Source organism: Primulina eburnea, chromosome 13 (assembly GCF_022965805.1).
Source record: "Primulina eburnea isolate SZY01 chromosome 13, ASM2296580v1, whole genome shotgun sequence".
In the NCBI taxonomy this organism is placed as follows: domain Eukaryota; kingdom Viridiplantae; phylum Streptophyta; class Magnoliopsida; order Lamiales; family Gesneriaceae; genus Primulina; species Primulina eburnea.
In genome coordinates this window covers 34,056,051-34,081,348 of record NC_133113.1, presented here as the reverse complement: position 1 = coordinate 34,081,348, position 25,298 = coordinate 34,056,051, and the positions used below count along the sequence as shown (strand labels likewise).

The 25,298-nt window shown below is 34.3% G+C and overlaps 4 protein-coding genes across 9 annotated transcripts; 2 read left to right on the top strand and 2 right to left on the bottom strand.

The window, feature by feature from the left end:
- Positions 1 to 1,275: 1,275 nt before the first annotated feature.
- Positions 1,276 to 10,391, top strand: LOC140810786 (chaperone protein dnaJ 10-like). 4 transcript variants are annotated; one of them, XM_073168677.1, is made up of 11 exons: positions 1,276 to 1,494; positions 1,580 to 1,691; positions 3,593 to 3,652; positions 4,053 to 4,135; positions 4,248 to 4,407; positions 5,751 to 5,880; positions 7,342 to 7,500; positions 8,033 to 8,211; positions 8,292 to 8,372; positions 8,471 to 8,626; positions 10,019 to 10,391. In XM_073168677.1, exons 2-11 carry the CDS (start codon positions 1,605 to 1,607, stop codon positions 10,109 to 10,111), a joined length of 1,188 nt encoding a protein of 395 aa, XP_073024778.1. In that variant the 5' UTR covers positions 1,276 to 1,494; positions 1,580 to 1,604; the 3' UTR covers positions 10,112 to 10,391. The 4 variants fall into 4 exon arrangements, with proteins under 4 accessions (XP_073024778.1, XP_073024780.1, XP_073024779.1 ...); XM_073168679.1 differs by having other exon boundaries at positions 1,290 to 1,691; positions 10,019 to 10,111; positions 10,215 to 10,391; XM_073168678.1 differs by having other exon boundaries at positions 1,290 to 1,691; positions 10,019 to 10,139; positions 10,215 to 10,391.
- A 2,087-nt stretch (positions 10,392 to 12,478) lies between these two features.
- LOC140809066 (histone deacetylase 19) lies at positions 12,479 to 16,834 on the bottom strand. 3 transcript variants are annotated; one of them, XM_073166531.1, is made up of 7 exons: positions 16,718 to 16,834; positions 15,792 to 16,352; positions 14,856 to 15,296; positions 14,462 to 14,692; positions 13,556 to 13,626; positions 13,427 to 13,484; positions 12,479 to 12,815 (listed from the first exon to the last, which is right to left on the bottom strand). In XM_073166531.1, the coding sequence occupies exons 2-7, from the start codon at positions 16,317 to 16,319 to the stop codon at positions 12,750 to 12,752; spliced, it is 1,395 nt and encodes a 464-aa protein (XP_073022632.1). In that variant the 5' UTR covers positions 16,320 to 16,352; positions 16,718 to 16,834; the 3' UTR covers positions 12,479 to 12,749. The 3 variants fall into 3 exon arrangements, with proteins under 3 accessions (XP_073022632.1, XP_073022633.1, XP_073022634.1); XM_073166532.1 differs by having other exon boundaries at positions 15,792 to 16,329; positions 16,718 to 16,805; XM_073166533.1 differs by lacking the exon at positions 12,479 to 12,815 and adding an exon at positions 13,028 to 13,258.
- A 3,646-nt stretch (positions 16,835 to 20,480) lies between these two features.
- LOC140810518 (uncharacterized) lies at positions 20,481 to 21,047 on the bottom strand. The gene has a single exon (XM_073168356.1). The coding sequence runs from the start codon at positions 21,045 to 21,047 to the stop codon at positions 20,481 to 20,483; it is 567 nt and encodes a 188-aa protein (XP_073024457.1).
- A 3,021-nt stretch (positions 21,048 to 24,068) lies between these two features.
- Positions 24,069 to 25,196, top strand: LOC140810077 (protein VACUOLELESS GAMETOPHYTES). The gene is made up of 2 exons (XM_073167888.1): positions 24,069 to 24,496; positions 24,613 to 25,196. Exons 1-2 carry the CDS (start codon positions 24,172 to 24,174, stop codon positions 25,089 to 25,091), a joined length of 804 nt encoding a protein of 267 aa, XP_073023989.1. The 5' UTR covers positions 24,069 to 24,171; the 3' UTR covers positions 25,092 to 25,196.
- The last annotated feature ends 102 nt before the right edge of the window (positions 25,197 to 25,298 follow it).

Genomic DNA, 25,298 nt, shown 5'->3' with positions numbered 1-25,298 from the left:
GATACTCGTTCCTATCAGAGACTATTCTCTCGAAGAACATTGTCTGGAAATCTTCAAATATTCGCTTCAAGCCTATTTTTCTCTTTCAAAGCTTTGTAGCTGCTGAAAAGTCCTTGAGCATGTCATCCAAATGCATATTAGATGGAAATACGAGCATTTGGTGAACTTACGTTGCATATTCGAATATTCAGTATTTTAATACTCATTATGAGTATCTCATTTATCAAATCAAGTATTTAAAACTGAAATTAGGTAGTTCGCAAGTAAAACTAAGTACTTGAAAAATTTCAATGCTTAGTTGCAATTTGTTTTTGAACAATAAAAAAATAATTAAATGAAATGAACGTGTCATCCAAAAATGCATCTTGGATGAAAATGAGAGCGTTTGGTTAACTTGCATTATATATTCGAATATCCAGTATTTAAATATACATTCTGAGTATTTCATTTACTAAATCAAGCATTTTAAAATTGAAATTAAATATTTCGTAAGTAAAACTAAGTATTTCAAAAAGTTCAATCTTTAGTTACGAATTTATTTTTTAAAATAAAAAATATTTAAATTAAATATTAATATCATCCAAATGCATCGGTGATGAGTGGAAAGAGCATATAACCAACAAAAATAGGTATTTATATATATATTTTTTTATTAATTACAAAGGTAAAAAGGTGAAAAATGTATGAAACATGTAGTAAAAACTAAGTTGGTCTTCTGTCAGGTATTAAAATAGAAAAAAAAAACTGATAGGTACTGAATCTTAAGTAAATCATATGCAGATGTATATTTCTCCAAATTGCCCATAAATATTTGTGTAAATTCAATATATTGTGTTTTTAATTTTGTTAATAAAGTTTATTATTGTTCAATTTGTCATCTATGGTTTAATTTTTTATCTTGGACAATAAGTATAGATATAAAGCACATAAAAATTATTTGTTTTTTGATTATATATACACACATATGTGTGTATGTATATTTGTATGGTGACGATATCTATTACTATTATTAAAAATCTTTCTAACAGAGACAAAAAGTTGGTCTGTTTTTTGTTTTATCAATTTTGCCCTCATTTGATATCAAATTTACATTTTTGTTTTTATTTTTTTAAAATTTCAAAAAACATTTTTGTTTTTTTAAAATTACAACAATTTAAATAATACTTTAGTCTCTCGATAATTTACAAAATTTTACTTTAATTCATAAATAATTATAAAAAAACCGTACAAACGCAGTATCTAGTATTTAATATTGTGGCTATATTTCCCGAAAAAATCAAGAGCGAAGTCTACAGCGGCATGTCTACGTGCGAGTGTTGGGCAATATCCGCGTAGGGCCTCCGCGTTCTCAAATCTCATACGCGGAAAGAAGTTTTTAGATAATTGACTGGTAAGAGCTGACGAGGCCGGGCTAGTCAAAGGAACGGGGCTGAAAAGACCAACCACCGTTCAGTATCATCTCGTGGCCGATTATCGAATCGATCCTGTATTTTGGTACAGTTCTTCCGAATTATTGTGCGTAAAACTAGTCGCATCGTAGTCGATCCGGTCTGCTCCTCAATCAATAAAGTGTAATCAGAGTAAGAAGAAATTGTTCCAGATCGATGGTGAAGGAGACGGAGTACTATGATGTGTTGGGTGTGAGCCCCTCCGCAACCGAGGCACAGATAAAGAAAGCGTATTATGTTAAGGTGCGGATGATTCCAAAGCTGGGATTTATTGCTTATTTTTTTTAGATATGTTTTCTCCGTTTCGGCTAGGTTAGCTTTATCGTTGTCAATTATCCTAATCACATGCTGGATGGTTTGCCTAACGCGGGACTGATGAAACTTTGGTTGGAATTTGACGTGATTTTTTATTCTTTATCCTTATCTGTTGCGTATGATCCTTTTCATGGTTACTTAAATCTTGAACATTTTCGGTCTATCAGGTGTCTGTTTGATATGCAAACTGTCTCTGTAATTTCGAAAGTTGGTTCAAGCCTAAAAATCTTCACGAGATCAGCCTATTGTTCAGTATTAAAACTACAAAAATAAAGTTCTTGCTAATTTGTTAAAGCCAGGAGCTCGTCTTCCAAGGGATATGACAGTTCCATCTCTAAATCACCACAGATTTATGGCTTCGCTGCTGCTTTGTAAAGTGAATTTGAAATAATGTTTTTTTCTTCCATTCTTCGTTAGATCATCAAGAAGATACACTCTTCTCTATTATTAGTCATTCTTCACGTTAAGCTATTTGCCTTGTTCGATGGACCCCAAAATGCTTTCGTTGCGATCAGTGGGGGTTTTGTGGGGTTTTGTTTATATGATTTGGGTGAATAACACGTAACTCGATGAATTAGCTTGAACAATAAGATTCGTTTGATGTTGCCGAGGAAATAGGACATTATGCTTGGTTAATTGGTTTGCTATATGTTGAACTTCAGCTTTAGTTACCATGCATAGTTTTCGAGTTAATATGAGAACGAAGAAAATGTTTCACTTTTGTTAATCAAAAGGACGAAAGAGAGAACAAGTGTATCCTCGACTCCATCTTCACTAGCATAACTACTTTCTTACATTCGTACTAATATGTATGAATTATTCTTTGATGGTTTATTAGTAGGAAGGAAGAAAGTGAATAGAAATCAAAATTAATGTACTAAGAATGATATCACGGGATGAGAAAAAGGTGCAAAACATCACTCATTGACTCTATCTTCCTTTGCTCAACTTTTAATGTTGTGATGGATTTTGGACTTAGTTACTAAGAATCCACGGAGTTCACATTGAGACTCAAGGCAAAACGAGGCACAACACTTGTGTTTAGGTGCATATTAGGACAAAAACGCAACTGTTTAGCTGTGGATGTGCTCTGGCCAAGAAGTACATGCAATGGCCATGAATCATGCGAGTTTAAGGCGTAATGTGCCACAGAGGTAGACTTTTTGTTTTGAAGGTAATGTTTTGATCTTTCTCGTAAACCCATATCTAGAATATGATGGCTTGATGTATCTGCTTTAGTTTGCTTCAGTAAGTTGCATGCCTTGACTTAGCTCATAGGTTCTATCCCATCTGTGCTATTTGCAAGTTTAATCTATATGATTGGAGCTTGAAATGGTTTTTGAAGTGAATTTGCTGGGCTTATCTTTCATATTCACGAAGGCAGAGAAGAAGCTAACATATTAGCCGGCGAAGTCTTTTCATTTGGAGTTCTATTTAGTCACTCCCTTTGTTTTTATAATATGGGTTTCTAACATGAGAAAAGATCATATACTTTGATCTACATGGAGTTATAGCATGAGGCTTGACAAATGGGTTTGGTAGAGAAGTTTTTTTTTTAGAACAATTTAATCTTATATCATGGTCTGTTTTTAATGTATATTGTATACATTTGAAAGCTTAATTTGGTAGCTTTCTGTATAATCTTCTTGCTTTGCTATTTTGGAATTTTTTTCTTTCTGTATAATCTTCTTGCTTTGCTATTTTGGAATTTTTTTTTAAAAAAAAATTCAGGATTCGGGATATCCTTTTGTTACGCTGCATTTCATGTGTTAATATACCAGTGCCATTTTGAACCCTTTTCAATTGGTGGTTGGCTTGGAATGTTGCAGGCTAGACAGGTTCATCCAGATAAAAACCCGAATGATCCCTTGGCGGCACAAAACTTTCAGGTGCCTTCTTATAATTTATGTTGCTTTTGTGTGTCAGAAGGGTGTAGGCTCTATGACTTAGTCCATTGTTAAAAATATCTCCATAGCATTTGGCGGCAATGTTGGAATGATCTAACTTGTGAGATGTGAAATGTTGACCACCAGTTAACTGTACCACGTCGTCAAATGAATATGCAATACGTAAAGCAATATAATTTATGTATTAATCGAGTTCTTTTGTTCACCACGTATATTACGACAAATGGTTTTCAATAAATTTGTCAGAAACAAATGATAAAATTTAATAGGAGATGGAAGAGCAGTGAACAAGTGTTACCTATTTAAATTATGTGTTCGATATGTAGTGATAGTGGTTATTGGTTTTTGCCTTATCAGTTCAATATATTTTTCTTTACACTAGATTCTGGGCGAGGCTTACCAGGTGCTAAGTGATCCGAAGCAGAGAGAAGCTTATGATGCTTATGGGAAATCAGGAATTTCAGCGTACATAAATTTGGATTGTCTTTAGCCTTTTCATAATTACGAGTTTCTGTTATAGCGATTACTATTTAAAAATCCAATTTTGGTAATGCTTTTCGTTGTGAATTTCTTTCAGAGAAGCAATTATTGATCCTGCAGCGATCTTTGCCATGCTTTTTGGAAGTGAGCTTTTTGAGGAATATATTGGCCAGCTTGCCATGGCTTCTATGGCTTCCTTGGATGTTTTCACAGAAGGTGAACAATTTGATGCCAAAAAATTGCAAGACAAGATGCAGGTATAATCTCTGATATTTCCTAATTTGTAGTGTATATTTTGGCTTCATGTGTGTGCCCATCTTCATTTATTGTCACAATTTTAACACTAGTATGTATTCTAGAAGGATGACCATGAGAAGATGGGATTGGAAGGGCCAAGGGTTAAATCAAGACCTGGAAATTGATTATTCCCTAGAGATTGGAGTTATATTTGTTTTTAGGAAATATGTGATTAAATGCTATAGGTGATCTAGTGTGGAATTTTGATTTTTATGTTGTGTGGAACCCTCATCCACTAAATTTGTAACCTCGTTTTATATTATAACAAATCTTAGTTTCTGATAAATAAAAAATCTCTGACCTGAAATGTAGCAACGTAGCATTGCGAGTGCTATACTGTCAGAATACCCCCCCGGTATTAAAAGAAAAGTGCTTATAATTTTATAATACCAAAATGCAATTGGAATACAAAGCAAAAAGCAGAAGCCTCTGAAAAGAAAAAAGCGCACATAGAATGATAATGGAAAACAAGACTACACCAATGTGTAATGCCTTAAATGAAAGGAAGTCAGTCCAAGTTGATCCTTATGAATGAACGTCCCGAGGGTCAAATTCGGCTTACCACACTCCGAATTGACTGAGGGTTTATCTTTCATGTTATCACCACCAATGCAGCGGGTGACTTTGTTTCCTTCCCACAGAATGCCACCACAAGAATCAATAGTTTTTTATTTTAAAAATTTTACCTCCCCGAAGACAAGGGTACACAATTCGGAGCAAAGTTATTGTCACTTTGACATAACATGCACAATGTCCACAAGGCATAGCTAAACCATGCATGCCAACCAGTGACCTCATAAGCAACCATGAGATGTCCACAGTTTCTCCCAAGCACATCACCAGCTGCTGCTATGCAAGGGTTACCCTTACACAACCATCTTTTTCAACTTCAGTCTTCCCGCTTGTGGCTTTGCTCAGATCGTTTGCTTAGAGTTGTATTTCTCATTTTCTCTAGCCAAAGAAACCTGCATTAGGCACAGGCAGGAAGGCCGAAGGCACAGATAATGAATTACTATCCAGAAGGAATTTTCATTTCTGCAGAATGCGAACAAATACTTTTGTTTGAAGCATACTGAGGCAAAGCAATTTGCAAAATGGTTCCAAATCCATATACCTTTTTTTTCATCATATCTTGATTTCCAGCCTTCAAAATGTGAAGTGGTCACTTTTCTATGTGCATGTATCATTAGTCAGTGCTTGACCATCAGAAAGTTGAAATAAGTATGATGTTTTATCCTTCACATTAGAATCTTAATGGTATAGCTTTTCTGTATGCTAAGGACTTTTTTCCTTGTAATTTTAGACGGTTCAGAAGGAAAGGGAAGAGAAGCTTGTTGGCATACTCAAAGATCGGCTCAATCTTTATGTCCAAGGCAATAAAAAAGACTTTGTTCGTCATGCTGAGGCGGAAGTGACAAGGCTTTCTAATGCTGGTAATGCATCATCAGCTCATTCTCATCATATTTTCTGTAGAACATGTTATCTCACGGCTTTGTCATTCAGACCAATATCAAAACCACAGTATTGTTTTGAGCACTACTTATTTTTATTTTTTCTCTCAATAGCTTCTGTAATTTTTGAGAAACTATTTTGTTTTTAGTTTTGAGGTGAAGAAATTTTGTATTCTGTTGATATATGAAGTTTCTGTTGAAAGTGGACCACTAGTCTACTGATTGTAATTAACTTTTATTAGATTATTAATAAATTATCGTTTCTTATTATTTTTTTTTTATTCTGTATTTTGCCAAAGACCAGATGTAATACAGTAGACTGTGTCCTCCCCCTAGCCCGGTTCAAGAGAAACCAAATACATATTGAATTTAACTGAGTTTGCAAATGTACCACCAAATGCAGCTGTGATTTTTGTGGATGCCCAAAAAGTTACGAAGTACACATATTTAAGAAACTGGTGCTTATTTTTTGTTTTGAAATAGTGATTCTTTTTAAAATTTATGATGGCCAATAAAACTAAGTGTTATAAGCTATGTTGCTTGGTGATAGCAATTACATTATTCACATATGTAACAATTTATTATAAATACAAGATTCTCAATTCTAAAATTACAACATCTTTTAGAATGTCAATGCCTTTAGTGTCGAAGAAACTAGCCCCGAGGTGTGCTCGCTGCTTGTTTAGATCATGTGTGCATAACATTGGAAAAAAATGTGCTTCTTAATATATAATGAGTACAGATGAAATGGATTGAGTGGAAGACAGAACTCCTTTCAATATGTAGAGATATGCTATGATTTCTATCTGTGCATGAAGCATTTTGATAAGATCTTTTTAAAGCAAAGCAGTCAATTTGCCAGCCCACATGGCTGGCTACCAACGCTTTATGTGTAAATAAATTTATAAACATCCAAGGTATGTCATTCGAGGTAGACGTATGGTTGGCGTGGTTTTGTTCCGAGTCTATTGGCTTACTTGTAATGAGGATAACTAGATATATTGTGAGATTGGGCTTTTGTGTATCATTAAAACAACCTTCTTCATATGTACTTCATGATGTAGTGGACCACTAGTCCACTGACGTAATTTGTTCTTATCATATCATTAATAAAACAACGTTTCTTATAAAAAAAGAAGTAATGGGGATAAGCTACTTTATCCCCGTTAGCTTGGTCAATATTGATTCATCTGTCTGATAACATATAATGTTTTATGTGTATATAAATTCATAAACATCTGAGGTATGTTACTTGGGGTAAAATTGGTTGGCATGGTTTTGTTCCTGGTCAAGTTGCTTACATGGAATGGGGATATGGATTTTACTTTTCCATTATAATCTGCTATCAATCACATTCACCTTTCTTAATTAGCTGTTCATCTATCAGTCTATTAATTCATTTGTGGCAAATCTATTCTTATCTGGTGAAATGTCCTATCACAGCTTATGGTGTGGATATGCTGAGTACGATCGGCTATATCTATGCAAGACAGTCTGCGAAAGAACTTGGGAAGAAGGTAATCTACTTGGGTCTGCCATTTATTGCTGAGTGGTTCAGAAATAAAGGACACTTCATCAAATCCCAAGTAACTGCTGCAACAGGTTAGTCTAGTTTTACTGCATGTTTTCCCGTAGTTGAATTTTCTAATCCTCGTTGCCTGGATCAAATACATTCTTTGTTTCCATATTTTAATGGGTCTGTCGATCAGATATACTCTTCCAAGTTGGCACCTTAAATTCTGTTGCTTGAGGCTTTTCGGGAAATTTTTTGTTCTTGGTTTTTAAAATATTTTTAATTGAACCAAGAACGACTCTCTTATTTTCACTAATTTATTGTGCAAAGGCATATGAATTAAGAATGGCCAAACAGTGAGCAAATTGTGAAATTACATTTAAGAAACTGTTTTTCAAAAGCTTGTATGTTGTTTGAGCCCAAGAAGACAGTGTATTTAGGTTTCTAGGTCTAAAAGTATTCTATATGCTATTAGGTAATTTAATAGGAACCTTGTAATATGGATAGAAAAATCATTAAACTTGTTCTACGTCATCTTGGGAGGAACTTCTGTGTGTGCATCAGTTCTTTCCATGAGGCTTATCATCGATTTCCTTCATCTGACATAATACTCATCCTTAGGTGCAATTGCGTTGATTCAACTACAAGAAGATATGAAACAACATCTCAGTGCTGAAGGAAATTACACAGAGGAGGAAATTGAGGAATACATGCAATCACACAAGAAGCTAATGATTGACTCCCTCTGGAAGCTCAATGTGGCTGATATTGAGGCCACTGTCTCACGCGTTTGTCAGATGGTTTGTTTTGGAGTAGCACCTTTTTTGCAACAATTTTGTATTGCAACTTGATGATTGTAACTCATGTATATGCTCCTTAGGTTCTGCAAGATAGCAGTGCAAAGAAAGAGGAGCTCCGACTGCGAGCAAAGGGCTTAAAAACCCTCGGAAAAATTTTCCAAGTAAGAGATTCCCTGAAATCTGAAGCATTGTCAATTTCCACTTGGGCCTGTGTTAATTATGCGAGATGTATATGAATTGAGTTTTTCTTGTTCTTCAGAGGGTGAAGTCAAGTAATGGAAATGAGAATGTAAGCATGCCGAGCAGCGATCCACTTCACAACTTGGGAGGAAGAGAACCAAATACTAATACTGCTTCTTGGAACACATCAGCTTCAAATAACGAAGAAGTGTCACACAATGCATCTGCATACCAGGTGCGGCCTTCCCTTTCTCTCCCTTTTTACTACCTCTTCCCTTCATGAAGATTTTCTGTTGAGCTGGTCATTCTGACGATACTAATGATTGGGTAATTTACATTGAACATACACTAAAATTAATTTTGAGTGAGTAAACACTTTCTACTTTTCTAGATTACGGCGATCAACGCTGTTGGATTATAAAAATTCACGTTTACATGCCTCGTTATTGAGGTATTTGCATCCATTAGAGATATCATAAAAAATCTTCGAAATCTATTCTACTTTACTCTCAACTGACTAGTGCTTCGATGTCTTTGGAGGTGCAGACTTGGTGTATACGTTCAAAATCCATTCTAGTGTAATATTTTATGTAGAACATGGGTGGTGGGTGGTAGTAATAAACATAGAACATTTTGAGGTGTATGAAAAGTAACAAATGTACAATCGTATTTACTTGGTACCTTCACGCATACCTAGTTATATAGAAGCTAAATGACCCCTTGTGCATCTACAATCCAAATATGATTATGCTGTCAAATTTAACGCATATGCCGACTTCCACGTACCCCCTTGCATGCAATTTTTTTCGGAGTATGATTACATTTTGTGTCATTTTAAAAATTTTATATGCATGTATTATGATTCTCATGTAGTTGCATACAATTATTTTATTTATATGTTTATAATGTAATTGATTAAGTTTACATATGAACCTGGTCACTCACCGGACTCTTTAAAAAAATTCAAAATTAGTTTAATATTTTAATGATAATCGAAACAAATTATCCTAAAATTTCAATAAAAAGGATAAGTAATGAGAAGATAAATAGTAACAGAATATTTAATGATGGACATGATGTCTCACACGAAATTAATGTCTCCATCCAAACTCATTCTAAGATTCACAAGGACTTAATTTTGCAATTCCTACAAGATTTCTGTTTTCTGGAAATGAAAAATTGATAATAATTAAATTTGTTGAAACGTGTTGTGCAGTTGTTGTACAAGTATATGGCTTATTCTCTACTTTACAGGAACTTACTAGAACTTCCTTAAATAAATTAAATATCTGGAAACCTTAAATATTGTCTAAAATTCATCCCAATCGATGCAGCAGCAGGTCTAAATTTAGTGTGTTTTGTTTTCACAAAATATCCTCTGCTGGTTAAAAGTTTATAAATCTTGGTGTGCTGGGTTTTTGAACAAGATTGGTGGAATGGTTATTAGATTGAAAAACATTTGCTAACATTTTACACAGACAGCATTATGTGATCGAGTTTGCACCAAGTTTATTTGCATGAAATAATCAAAGTACTAATTTATTTGCTTATAAGTATTTTATTTTGCTTTATTTGTAATACTTATTAATTCCCATTCGGCTATTAACTTCAATTCCGAACTTTTCAGAGCCCATATGTGGAGGCTTCCCAATTTACTGGAGCTAATCACAGCAACTTCCCTGTTCCATCTGCACCACCGGGTGTTCACAGACAACCATAAGTACGTGTAGTTTACAATATCCAAGAATGTGAGTGACAGTGGGTGTTGGTGTGTATTTAAATTCTTGTATAATTTCTTGATTGTGGTTGTATCATATGTATAGGTCTTATATAATTTGAAGGCACTCCATTTCGTGGAAGTCCTATGTTTTATGCGATTTGTCCAAAATTGAAGAAATGAGTTTTGCTGTAAAAATGGTCATATGCTGGCACAGCCTTGGTTGAATTCTTGACGTAGTACAACTGCTTTGAGTTATTATTACGCGACCTTGTTGAATTTTTCTTGAAACTTTCACTTTATTGTATAATAATGTAATAGATGTTTTTCTGTCATGTGATCGATCACAAGAGGAGAAACGGGCTCTGGTGAACAGAAATTTGCAAGGTTTTGATATCTTTTGTTGTAGTGGCTTTACAAGCTATTATCTTCTAAATTTTGGGTTTGACGACACCTCGTGAATTATTCACACAGCATGAAACTTTTTAGTTGCTTTCATACAAGGTTGTAAATGGTGGGAGGCGGTGGCGGGACGGTTAGTGACCGCCTACCACTTCATACAATATAATATCATCTAGATAATGTGCAATTAATAAAGATTCATCATCATATTAATGTTATTATACTAAATAATTACTTTTACCAAAAAACTAAGTTTAAATTTCAAAGTTTCAATCAATTATCCATCGTTAGAACAAATAGTAGAACAAACATAACTAATATTCCAAATTGTTTACGTATGCATCATCTACTACGTCCATAATTCTCTCATCATCGGACTCAAAATTGTTGACTAGGTTTTTAAAATTGTTGGCTACAACTTAAAAATCTTGACTACCCGCCTACTCGCCGTCTTGCCCGCCTGCTCGCCGCCTCGACCCACCTCCCCAACGTCGTATAGCTTGGGTCGCCTAAAACACCAGTCTCATGCATAGGCGGGGCGGTCGAGGGCCGCCTACCGCCTAGGCGGTGACTAGACGGCCGCCTCGACCGCCATTTAGAACCCTGCTTTCATATATATATATATATATATATATATATATATATATATATATATATATATATATATATATATATATATATATATATATAAAATCATACTGCTTATATTAACTACTTTTGGATCTGTGTATTTTCTTTAATTACAAAATATTTCATTTTCATTTGATAAAAAATATTTTAAAAATCTATTATTGTAATTTATAACTACTACATCTTACCCATTTTTTCAAAATTTCTGAATAATTAAAATTTTATTTTTATTTTTATTTTTTTTTATCTGTGCTTCTAAATTTTTAAATGATTATATCACTTTTAATAGATTGTTATACAGATTTATAAAAAAAGTTTATGTAGAAATCATTTAACAATATTATTGATTAAGTTATTAATATTGGGTAAAAAGTTACCAAAACTCACAGTATGTATCATAAATAACATATTTTTAGAATATTTTCTATAATATTATTTATTCACAAAATATGCATTCGATGAATAAAATATAATTATTTGTTCTGAGAACTTCTATGTATGATACATGGCCGACATCCATTAAACGGATAGGTTATGCGGTGAAAATCAATGTAGCAAACGGCATGATATGAGTTATTAGAGGAGATTTGACTCGATCTACTCCATCGATTTCACCATACAATGTATGATACAACTGTTGAGCATGAGTTTCTATGTAAGACGTCCCATTTTGTAATGTGGGATATATTCAAGTTTGCTCATGTTCATCATAAAATTTTGTTTTCAGCAATAAATGGTTTAAAAATGACAAATGCACTGTTTCTGATATTAGGTCGGTAGGGGAACATGAAACGCTCGCAGTGTGATGTTCTGCTGTTTAACTGTTTGTTCTTACGCTAGTCTATAACATAAAGAGTGGTCAGCAATTTTTTGTAAAGCTTAGATGGATAATTATGCAAATCCCAATTATTTCTTTGTTTTTCACTTCATATTGCGCAGGAAGAAGCAAATAGTGAGTTTACATGGAAAATGCTTAGTGGATTTATGTCGGGGCCTTCTGGTATGTGTTTTCTACCATGCTACGTACCATGTCGTCTCAGCTAGATCTTGAAAATGAATTAGTTGGAGTACAGGTTTTATGATCAAGGTGCATGTGTATCGGAATAAACATGGGTTGTAGGTTCGTGGGGACGGCATTTGGATCTCAACTAATACGGTAGCAAATATTGAGTTCGATGGTATCATGAAGGTAATAAATACGGTCAAATATTTTTGGGGTACCAACGGTATGATGAAATTGAAAATATTCTTGTGTATATCATCTTAACATATTTAAAACATTTGTTGCAGCCTCAAAAAGTCTCTAAACCATCCTCGCTGTGAAGGGCAAAGACGTAAAACACTATTAATTTCATACGATCATTTAAGATTCTTCCTGCCAGTTATATACATAAATATTCATTGTCATTCCAATATGAGAGACTTCCTACCAGTCTCCACCACAAATTCTGCAAGTCTGGCGTAGATTTGCTTAACTTACAAGTAACAAATTCACCATTTCCAAGAGAAATTATAGTTTGAATTAGGAAGAACTGAGTTTTTACCCGGATAGTTTTGGAAATTCGATTGTTTACACAATAGAGACCTACTCATGATGCGGAACGAAGGCCTAAGCAATGTGTTTTGGAGGATTAAGGTCCGCTTCGCCGTTACACTCGCCTTCTCTGATGTCTCCCTAGAGAGAACAAATGGAACAACTGTATTGAGCAGCCGGAAAAAGTTCAAAACAGTTTTACTACTATGGTGTTCTGTGAAAATTTATTCTCATTATTTTCACATCTAAACAGGAAAAGGTTCCGTTAAAAGACCGATAAGATCCGAAAGGCTAATCAGTAGAATCTTGAATTCTGGGCCTACTACGATACAAGCAAACGCATAACAGATTGATTTTGATGCAATATGTTTATACTACACATGCAATATTTGTACATTGCACCGATGAATAAGCAGATGAAATTTTGCATCTGCTCTTCTGTGTTGAATGTAAATGGTACGCATCTCACAGTCACACTTTGACTCAACTTAACGTAGGAAAATACCAGCCATTAACAAGGGTATAGAGAATGATGACCTCCAGACACAACCAGTTTGATGATGACTTGGCTCTGACTATAAGAACTGTTTTCGATTGGAGAAATTTTTTGAAACTTAGTTAGCTTTAAAATCAGAGGCTGAAAATTTCCGATATGCAAATACAGAGGCATAAAACTATTATAAATTCTTGTACTAGTGCAGCTCTAACAATTCCATCAGCAAGTAAAATAGAAAGGAAAAGGAAACTAATACCGTGAGTTTTGCTTCAGCTTCAAGAAATTCACTTTTCACTCTGCCAGGCAAAGGCTTGCTGTGTGCGAATAAGAATGTTGAAGTTTCTAGAGAGAAAAAGCTAAAAAAATAGCATGAAGAAAAGACTACCATTCATCATCAACATCCATTTCAAAATCGGTTTCAGCTCTTTCCTCCGCAACATCAAGGTCTTCATCCACCTGCATGTCAAGCACATTAGAACAGCTAAAATTAGGTTATCCACATTGGACAAAACATTGAACTGACAAGTAACATTATTACTCCAAACCACTCAAAAATAAAAGCGGCCGCAAAGCTTTGCAGAGTATAAAAACCGCAAGATTACATCCATCAGCAAAGGAAGTTTTGGATTTTGCACAATAAATAAAAGGGCAAACGGACGTAAAAAGGCAAAAACCAAAACAATCCTAAACTGTCTTCCATCTAAACAGCAAATCATAATACTCAAATCCCACCAAATTGGTATGATTCAACTTTTATGTATGTTACAACATTCTGAAACAGCGGTCAAGCACATCATCAGATATTGCAGGTACTATAGTTTTTCACCCGTTGAAAATAATTTGTGACTTCATTATTTAAAATAACCCCACCATAAAAATCCATTATGGCTAGAAAAAAATGTTTCCATAAAGGAGACTAAGCAATTAAAAACCGAATTCCATCAATCGAGCAATTTAAAAAATTCTACTGTAGAAACCTCAACAATGCATGATCGGATAACTGAAAATTCTGGAATAAGTTATACTCCAGCACTCCCTATTTAGACATGTTAAAATTGCATGCAGAGTCAACAGGCAATGCAGTTTTTTGTTTGCCTTCAGAGACAGGTTTTAGGGTGTAGATAATAAGATTAAATCATCTCAATTAAAAACCTAAACAAGCTCAATCTCTTATTAAATTTCTGGGTCCCTACTTTTCTTCAAGAAGATTTAAGTTATCTGATGATATTAAAAGGATATATAATATAGGTGTAGTAGGAATTTCAATTAGATTCTCTGATGCAGAACAAACCTCTGGAATTTCAGTATCAGGTGGTCGCTCCTGAAATTGGACACTTGGTGCATGTTGTAGCTTTGAAAGATAATCAAGAAGCTTGGATCTAATCTCTTCCAGTAAATGACGAGAGTTTTTATTTTCCATGTTACTTGGAGCAACATGAAGAGTGTAATCTGGGCCAAAGTATTCATAATATTCATGTTGCGGCATCTTGTCCTCCAGTTCAACCCCAAGTGCTACCCCTGTCTGTCAAATCAAGTAAGTAAATCAATTGTAGAAGAGCTGCATCACCAACTATGGGATCAACACATCACAGATTTGAAAAAAAAAAAAAGAATAAATTTGAACTTACAGCTGACAGTAAGGCTTGTTAATTGAAAAACCATAACAATAATCATAAGCACATTACCTCATAACACCAGCATCGAGCAACATTACGTATTGTGTAACCACCTCCACCCAACAACAGTAATGGCACATTGAAGGATCTCATAAATTTGACACACTCTGCGTGACCTTTAATTGAGAGATTAAAGCAGCCTAACCGGTCCCCAGATAGCGAGTCTGCACCACATTGTAACACTACAGCACCAGGCCTAAAAAATTCCATCACCTTGCCCATTATTGGTTTAAATAGATATTGATAGCTTTCATCGTCAATTCCATCATCTAGGGGAACATTAAGAGAGTAATACTTCCCCTTTCCAAATCCAACATCTCTTATATCCCCCGTTCCAGGAAAATAATCTCCAAACTTGTGAAAAGAAACAGTCATTACCCTGTCTGTAGTATAAAATGCTTCCTCAACACCATCACCGTGATGAATATCAATGTCTACGTATAAAACTCGCTGCCAAAAAATAACAATATCAAAATCAATGTGCATAAAACCCAGCGCCAAAAATAAATATCAAAACTAACGTGCTTATAAAACTTGTCAGTAAAAGTTCAATTTCATTGACTTTTTTATTACTGGACAGGGGCCTTTAACTCACAAGGCCTTTGGAACTCCATACCAACATAATCATAATGCAGACTAGAGTTGACAAATAGCAAGCATTGACATCTCAATGCGAGTGCTGTAAGGTCCAAAATCTTCGTTTACAAATTATATCAATTTCGCAATAAAAGGTAATTCATGCAAAAAATAAACTCGGCAGGTTAAGAATAAGTTTAACCCATCCATGCAGCAAAGACAAGTTTCAGTCTCTGAATTAAAGCAAGAATCCAAAAAAAGGCCCGAGAACACAAAGCTTACCCATCATATGCAGTGTGTTCTAACTTACTGAATCCATAGAAGCTAATTAACTAAACAAGAAAGTGGGAAAACGAAGAGGAAACTGACCTCATGCACTTTGAGAAGTTCCAAGATAGCCAATACTATATCATTCACATAGCAAAAACCAGAAGCCTCACATTTCTTCGCATGATGTAATCCCCCAGCCCAATTTATAGCGATATCACAGTGCCCATGATTTAACTTCACAGCTCCACCAACGGAACCACCAGCATAAGTTTGACAAAACGAGTAGAGGCCATCAAACACAGGACAGTCCTCGCCGACGTTAAATCTCTTCAGCTGCCTGAGCTGGTCCTGCTGTGTTTCGGGGGTGATGTTCCTCAAAAAAGAGACATAATCATCAGCATGGAATCTGCAAAGATCTTTCTCTCTGGCAGGATTGGGCTTGAGAACATGCATCTGATGCAGTAATCCGTAGTGGGCAAGAAGAGCATGTGTCATCCGAATCCTGTGTGGTTTCATTGGGTGACCTTGCCCGTAATAGTAATTTCCGACCTCCGGGTCGTAGAAATAACTCACTTTCCGCTTCACTCCATCAGGCCCAGATGTAAGTGAATTGCCCCCAGTTTCCATCAATAGAGATCTGGCTCAACGTTTACTTTAGGGCTGAGGCAGAAATTTAAAGCAAGCAAAGATAACACAAAAGCTTAAATTTCCTTATACTAAACAGTAAGTTCGAACCTCATCGATGAACCTAAAACCTAAAACCAAGATTGGATGCATAAACCCATTTACTCTTCTCTGCAATTAAATTACTTTTATATATTTAATGTTGAACACGATCAAGCTGATCAATAAAACAAACAAGGAATCAAAAATCAAAACAATTACAGAATCGGGAACTAAACCAACATCTACGACTTGGGAATACAAAGCAATCCAACCATTAACAGTGACTGATTAGAGATCGAACACAGCTGAAACAAAAGAAGAAATAAACAACAAATAAACACGCAGGAAGCGTACATTACCTGAGAATTTGAGTTGATAGGATACTGTAGCCTTGCAGGGAAGCCGGTATGGAGAGACTCTGAGAAGCTGTGCAGGGTTTGCTTGCGACGCAGATTTTTATATCAATTCATTCATTAATTTTTTATTTTATTTTATTTTATTTTTGAATAATTTTAAATTTTTTTAAAGGAATAATTTTATTGTTTTTTTAATAATAATTTTATTGTTTTTAGGGTTTTTTTAAAAAATAATTCAAATTTTAAAATTAATTTCAAAAGTAATTTAAAAAAAAAAAACGTTTTCAAAAATACTCTAATCCGCGCTTACGAAGCGTGGACGCTGCCCACGTGGAGCAGCGTCCGTACTTCGTAAGCGCGGACACTGCAAACGTAGAGCAGTGTCCGTGCTTACGAAGCGCGGATGCTAATTGCGACGGAATTTAGCGACGGAATATATAATACAGCCGTCGCTACAATTAATTTAGCGACTGTTTTAAAGACCGTCGCTACAATTGAATCAGCGACGGTTTAACAACCGTTGCTAATTTTAGCGACGGAACAACCTCAAATCCGTCGCTAATATTTGCTATTACCGTTATCACCACACACTGCACGCTAATAATAGTATTAACAGCATGTACATATACGCGGCGGATAATCTTGAACTTTCAACGGCTTGTATCTTTGCAGCATGTAATGTGCGCTGCGAAAAAGGAATTTGCGCGCTGCGAAAAATCGTTTTTGTTGTAATGAAGACATTAAATAAAAACAGAAAAAAATTCATCACGAAATAAGTTTTTTCATAAACCTCTACTATTCAACCTGGTTTTGCAGTGAGTCAGGGATGACTGACACCTTATAAAATTTATTGACATTATTTTGTAATACACATAATAAATATTAATTAAATAACTTTTCTGATTTTTACATAATTTACTTATGATTGTGTTTTATTTTTTATTTCAGAATAATAGTCTTTTGTGTACATTATAAAGAGATTTTGTAAATAAAATCACAACCCATTTGAATAAAGATACTGATGAAACAATTATGGCTATCATTCAAATGTATCAAACACGTTGTGAATATGGATTTAGACGAAATTACTGATTTTTTTCAAAAGAATATTTATCATTAATTTTATTGAATGTGATTTAAAAATACATTTCTATCATATATTAAAAAATAATAATATATAGTTTTTCGAAAATTTAACAATTAAATGTATTAAGGTTTGTGGTCGACATCAATACACTAAACACGATATGCATCATGTCATTGCTTTAAGCTAACACAATCTTAAATTTTGAGATATGATAGTGATTAATAGCCAAAAAAGTTAACCTAAATGCGTTGTATTTAAGAAAGTTTTTTAAAATTAGCGAAAAATAGTTTTATCTTTATATTTATTTTTTCAATTTAAATATTTTTTCATTTTCACTAATTTTTAATAATATTATCTAGGGGATAACATGCTGTTAATAAGAATTAGCAACGGTAAAGTCCGTCGCGAAACGGAGCGACGGTTTTTAAACCGTCGCTGATTCAATATGAGCGACGATTGTTTAAAACCGTCGCTAAATGATTTTAGCGACGGTTTTGTTATACAGTCCGTCGCTACCTTCCGTCGCAATAACCATCCGCGTTTCATAAGCACGGACACTGCTCCACGTTTGCAGGGTCCGCGCTTACGAAGCACGGACGCTGCTCCACGTGAGCAGCGTCCGCGCTTCGTAAGCGCGGATTAGGGTATTTCTGAAAACGTTTTTTTTTTTAAATTACTTTTGAAATTAATTTTAAAATTTGAATTATTTTTAAAAAAAACCCTTGTTTTTAAGGTCAGGGAGATAGATCTTCGTTTAACTTATTTGTGATGACTTATTTATATTTCTATATTTATTTAGAAAATCTCACTCGAATATTCTTCTATATTATTTAATCTTCACACAATAACCTATTTTATTTAAGGCAAAAACTTGTGTGAGACGTCTCATGGGTTATATTTGTGAGACGGATCTCTTATTTGGGTCATCCATTAAAAAGTATTAATTTTTATGCTAAAAGTATTACTTTTTATTGTGAATATGGGTGGGGTTGACCCGTCTGACGGATTAAGATCCGTGAGACGGTCTCACATGAGATCTACTCTTTATTTAAATGTAATTTTTCATGTTTATGACCTTTCAATTTTTTTCAAAGATAAATATGTTATAAATTCTCACACACAAATTTAAATTTGTACAAAAAAAATTTGTGACATGGACTTTTTATTTGAATCACTCATGAAAAAATAATATTTTATTATAAATATGAGCATAATTAACACGTCCTCACAATAACCTAATCAAATTTGTATCCAGCATTGTCAGAAATTATATGTTTGGACTCTCTGATTCACAAAAAAATGTGTTTGCACTTCTCGAGCCTACATATATTTTATCGGATGAAAATCATTACAAAACATTAAAATTTTGGTATTAATATATGCTATTTGAGTATCAATTGTTTCATACATTGTACTAATATATGAGGCAAAAACTTGTGTGAGACGGTCTCACGGGTCGTGGTTGTGAGACGGATCTCTTATTTGGGTCATCCATGAAAAAGTATAATTTTTTATGCTAAGAGTATAACTTTTTATTGTGAATATGGGTAGTGTTGACCCGTCTCACAGATTAAGATCCGTGAGACGGTCTCACATGAGACCTACTCAATATATGATTTCTGAGTAATCATATTGGTATAAAAAAAATTATTTGTACTAATGACACTTTTGTTTTCAGATGAAAATCGGTACATAAAACATGGAAAATATGATATTTAATTGATAACTGTTCAGATCTGATACTAATATATTATTTTTAATCACAAAGACATATATAACAAATACTGATATTAATAAAGTTATTACAATTTTAAACTCAAAATCTTATTTTTTTTTGTATCATGTCTGAAACAATTGTCATTCGAATATCATAATTTTAATGTTTTGTGTCGATTTCAATTAAAATAAAAGAAAACAGATACAAAATAGGCAAAAACTTGTGTGAGACGGTCTCACGGGTCGTATTTGTGAGACGGATGTCTTATTTGAGTCACTCATACAAAAGTATTACTTTTTATTGTTAATATGGGTAGGGTTGACCCGTATCACGGATTAAGATCCGTGAGACGGTCTCACATAAAACTCACTCTACAAAATATGAATTTAGAAAGACAAAACTGATTTTTTTTTTTTAAAAAAAAAAACTCAAAATCAAGAATCACTTTTTGTTATGCTCACAAACAATCATGTGGAGACGTAAGAGATTTGAGTCAATTCAACTCCTAGCTAGTTTTTGCTTGTCAATATTAGATCAGCATGAGTGTACGTACAGATTTCATCAAGAATTTTGAAAAGAAGAACATATTGTTATTATTATATAAGAAGATATGCGAATCACATGCTTAATTACGAATATATTAATATTAATTATTCTCAGAAGATTATCTGGATAAAAATCATCACGACCTAATTGGGATTTATGCAAAATTTGCGTACATTACATGAAATGCTGGAAATATTTCTCAGGAATCATGAGGTCTACGATCCTCCGAGAACACGGGCCCAGGAATCAATTGACAGAATCGAGCGACGAGGGATTAATTTCGTGTACTTTCATAATGAATCTCGTAATCATTTTCGAAAGAATTACAGCAAAATTCTCTAGCTAGTTGATCATCGGCTTGCTTGAGCAGTACTGATGTATGTATGATTTGATTTGCGTGCCATTTCCAACTTTCTTCAATCGGCGTGGAGCACAGATCCTTCGTAAATGGTGGAGAGCCTGATTCTGAACGATCGGACGGCCAATTTAGCTCGTCGGGAAGAGAATCTATGCATCTTCCTCGTTGAACCGGATCTAGAAATTACCCCTAGCGGAGAATCGAAAGAAACCTTGTTCTGAATCTGATAATTCGACTGCGGGTGCTCCTCCGCCACCAGGACAGGAGAAATCCTCGCCTTGCTCCTCCGTCTGCGTATGTTAACCTTATCAAGCGCAATGCTGGCCTTCACGGCCAAAGCCGCCATTTCGGAGGCAGCCAGCCGATACTTAAGCTTATTCGTCGACAACACGAAGTAGATCTGATCCGGATCGAGCTCGAGCTCTCCGTCGAGAGGGGGGATGAAATCATCGAAACATAAGGAATCGGAATCGCATAGGAAGATGGAGTCCGGGGAAGAAGACTCGAACCGGAGAACCTGAGAAGCTGTGACAGGAAGAGAATACTGGCGAAATTGTCCATCAATGGAGACGACATTAGCGGACGGCTTCTGATCGACGGATTGGGCTGAGAAACAAGCACCCATTAACGAATATCGAAGGATTTTGCAAAGACAAATGGCGGTGGAGTTGGGGAAAAGGCGGTGGCGGAGGTGGTATATATTTGTACGGAGGGTCACGAGAGAGCGGAGGAAAGTGTCGTTGGGACCATTGGTTTTGATGACTAAGCGATGACGTTTCGTGGATCACGTGACGTCATATCTTAGTCAGCTCCTCTTTTGTGTTGTTTGCCGTTTAAGAAACTCTACTCAAATTTGACCATAATTTGAGTAGACAGATATGACTTAGCGATGACACATATCTTGGAGATTGCGTTGAATTTTCCAGCAAACGAAAGAATTAAATTGTTTTTGAAAAATATTTGATATACGAGATTAACTCAAATATATTTGAAGATTTTCCAAATTTAAATTCAAATTATGATGTTTGAGATGTTCCTCGCGATATTTAATATTTTATTATTATAATATAATATATATTAAGTAAATATATTTTGAATGATTATTTGTTTTCCGAGTGATATAAAATATTTGAGTTAGCATACATCTAATTAGAGGCTTCAATTTTTTTAGTAGTTGTATTCGATTTGATTCGTTTACAATACTCGTCATATAATTAGAATAACGATACGACATAGTTATTATATACTTTTATTTTGTTTGTGTTTGTAAAACTTGTGATACAGTAAAACAACTATCTAATCGTTTCGACAGTTAAAAAAAAAGATATTTAAAAATAACATCATTCATATTTTTCTCTTAAATCAAGAAGATGAATGAAGTGTAAATCACTAAATTAATATTAATAAATAGTTAAATCATCGTTAATATAGAAATTTTCTTTCCGATCTCGATCATTCGGGCACGACCCGCACTCATTTAAAATCAAACTGAGAATGAGAGTCTACGTTGTTACAGGTCGTGAATTACCAAACATTTGGTTGAATTTTTCTTGGTTGTGATCTAAGGAATGACAGGTTTGTACTAAAATATATGACCTAATCTTTTCTTGGTTATGAATTAAGGAATATTATTATATAAAATAGTGGATAAGTCCGCGTAGCTAGATGTTACTCGTAAATCTCTCTCTCTCTCTCTTTTAAATTTTATAAAAATTTTATTTTATCCATTTTATACTTTATCTTAAAATCAACTTCAAGTTTTTTTTACCATGCACTCTTTTTTAAAAAATCTTTCGTAATTTTCTATCGAGTTTTTAAGTTATTTTTTATGTAATTTTGAACAAAGAGACAAACCATTCATCCTATGATTTGCTTTACACAAGATGATTGTAGGCAAAAACTTGTGTGAAACGGTCTCACGGATCATATTTTGTGAGACGGATCTCTTATTTGGGTCATCTAATAAAAAGTATTTATTTTTTATTATGAATATCGGTAGGGTTGACCCGTCGTCTCACAGATAAAGATTTGTGAGACCGTCTCACAAGAGATCTACTCGGTGATTGTATTATAAAAACTCTAGAAGATAAAAGCTTTTAATAATCGTTAACAGACTAATAATCTTTCATTTAAAAAAAATAAATAAAACACTTACTTCAATTATAAGAGATTTAATCCTGATTTTTACAAATACGGAGTTTTAAAATAATTAATTTTACTTTAAAGAAGGATGAATGCAGTTTGCTCGCTTTACAGCTCAAGCCGTAGAAAGAAATGGCAAATCGCAAAAATCCGGGCCTCAATATTTGATGAATCTTTAAGCTTTAAACATCATAAAAAAGGCTGCAAAATTTTCTCTGGCCTCCACTTTGTGTTTGGAATAAGAACCCGTATATTTGCAATCTCCTAAAGATATTTTGGATTCTTTTCATCCTTAGTTAAGTCTACAAAATTGATATTTTTAATACATAATAATGGTCCACAGACGTATAATTTGAAGTGCACTAAAGATGAAGGTCACCCGACATTTAAACAAGATAATTAGGTAAAAAATTATGTGAGACGGTCTCACGGGTCGTATTTTATAAGACGGATCTCTTGTTTGAATCATCCATGAAAAAACATTACTTTTTATGATAAGAGTATTACTATTTATTGTGAATACTGATAGGGTTGATCCGTCTCACAAATAAAGATTTGTGAAACCGTCTCACAAGAGACCTACTAAGATAATTAAGCATTAAAACTATGTAAAACACAATGATTTGGTCAAAAGTTCAAAATATTTAGTCCTTTTTTGATGCCTAATAAAATTATTGTCTTTTCAAATTTAATACTAGTACTATAAAATTTAACGTGTTATTTAAAAAAATAAAATATTAAAATTTTCTTTTATTCACTTTTAGTTATTTTTTTTTAATTCACTTTTAGTTTTGAATCAATTTGAAATTCTTTTACAAAAGGAATCCTTATATGATTCATTTACCCCAAATGTTGGATTTATATATTATTTAAATGAGACAATTATTGTATCCGACAGTAGTTTAAAATATCTCATATTATTATATGTATGTATTATTTGAATTGAATTGAGATAATTAAAATAAAAATAAAATTATAACTAAGAAAGCTTTAATCTATAATGTTCGATTTAAATACTTTGGCAGGCTTTATATTTTTAAAGCATTGATGATTTCTTACAAGCGCGCACCATAATAAAGATATTCCCAATAATACATTACAAGTCAAAAAGAAAAGAAATTTTTAAACAAGTTATAACCTTGAGTTACACAAATTCGTGAAGGGTAAATGCCAAATTTCCTAATCTTAATGACCCAATTTTTTACTCTTTTAATTTTTTTAAAAGAATCCGCGATCGTTATCTTTTGATATGCATTGGATAAATCTCTTGAATATAATATGGAAAATCGTGCTATAAAAATTCTATGAGATTGGCCCGTTCGGTCAAGAAATTGTTGCAAAAAAAATATTGTTTTCAAATTAAATGCATAATATCTTACATATATATACTGATATACATGCAAAATGTAAGAAGAAAAATAAATAAATAATCTTACGATTTACATGCACTCGGTATTATGATCACTGTGTCCTCTCTCCAAGGCAGCATAAATAATATTCCCTGCAAAGAAAAACTTGCACCATCGATCATTCTCTTGAAGCAACAATTTGGTGTGAAAAATATAATCTTTCAAAAATTCTCATATATCATCATCAAGAAATTTCCAATGAGAAGATCTTCTTCTTCCTTGAATCAGATGCTTGCCGCCTTTAACTCTCAGGTGACGGAAAATTCGGTACAGGCCCCTCCACCGCCTATTCTGGGGGAAGAGATCACGCATTTGATCCACTCCAAACACCCCTTGACGGAGGTAACCTCGCCTGATCTGTTCACTTGCGCCGGCTGCAAGGAGTATGGAGCCGGCAAGAGGTTCGCGTGTCAGCAGTGCGATTTTCAGCTGCACCAGTTTTGTGCTAACTCGGCTCCACTGCTGATGAATCATCCACTTCACGCCCAGCACCAACTCATTTTCCACCCTAAACCTAAACAGGGTACGAATACTGTCAACTATTTAAGTGTGTCTGTCAGGTTTTGCCTCATATCTTTGATCCTACATTTGGATTATTTGTATATAAATTGGATCTTTTGCTGATATAAATTGCAAAAGGCGGAATAATGCCATGGCCAAGATGTGATATTTGTGGCAAGTCTTCCAAAGGGTTTACCTACAGATGCCGGGCATGTAGCTTCCAAATGCATCCTTGCTGCGCCCTCCTCTCAACTCAAATCAACTTCCCAATCCATCCACACCCCTTGAAACTGCTACCACCATCGAACACAGCCGGCGACATGATATGTGGCGAGTGCAAGAAATTGAAAAGGTCGGGACGGATGTATCGTTGTACCGTATGCGAATACCATCTCCATGCGGTGTGCGCCAAAACACTCGTGAATGGCCTCCATGATAACGGGATCACGGCTCCCGAGAAGCCGAGTGTGCTCGGTGCTGCTGCTCGTCTCGCATCGCAAGTTGTTATCGAGTTTATAGGAGGGCTTATTGAGGGGTTGGGAGAGGGCGTGGGAGAGGTACTCGTTCAAAATATTGCAAGAGCTAGGTGTAGCCGCAACAGAAGGATAAGAGAATAATAATCTCTCCATATCGATTTGCTGTTAAATAAATTTTTCCAAGTCTATATTTTGTATGGACCAAAATTTGGTTCAAATTAGGTTTTGTAATAATTCCTCTAAACGGAATACTTTGTTTCAAGAAATTATACGTAAATGTGTGCCACTTTAGTGGTTAATAATGTTATTTCAAATAACTAAAATACATGTTTTTATTTGAGGATTTAG

Bases quoted from the DNA above. Each gene is read 5' to 3' on its own strand.
- LOC140810786 (XM_073168677.1), top strand. From the start codon at position 1,605: ATGGTGAAGGAGACGGAGTACTATGATGTGTTGGGTGTGAGCCCCTCC. The intron at 8,212-8,291 runs GTTTGTTTTGGA...TATGCTCCTTAG, and splicing joins TCTCACGCGTTTGTCAGATG to GTTCTGCAAGATAGCAGTGC. The intron at 8,373-8,470 runs GTAAGAGATTCC...CTTGTTCTTCAG, and splicing joins CCCTCGGAAAAATTTTCCAA to AGGGTGAAGTCAAGTAATGG.
- LOC140809066 (XM_073166531.1), bottom strand. From the start codon at position 16,319: ATGGAAACTGGGGGCAATTCACTTACATCTGGGCCTGATGGAGTGAAG. The intron at 13,627-14,461 runs GTTTGTTCTGCA...CTTGACATGCAG, and splicing joins CTGATACTGAAATTCCAGAG to GTGGATGAAGACCTTGATGT. The intron at 12,816-13,426 runs GTATTAGTTTCC...TGTTCTCTCTAG, and splicing joins AAGCTGAAGCAAAACTCACG to GGAGACATCAGAGAAGGCGA.
- LOC140810518 (XM_073168356.1), bottom strand. From the start codon at position 21,047: ATGGGTGCTTGTTTCTCAGCCCAATCCGTCGATCAGAAGCCGTCCGCT.
- LOC140810077 (XM_073167888.1), top strand. From the start codon at position 24,172: ATGAGAAGATCTTCTTCTTCCTTGAATCAGATGCTTGCCGCCTTTAAC. The intron at 24,497-24,612 runs GTACGAATACTG...AAATTGCAAAAG, and splicing joins CCACCCTAAACCTAAACAGG to GCGGAATAATGCCATGGCCA.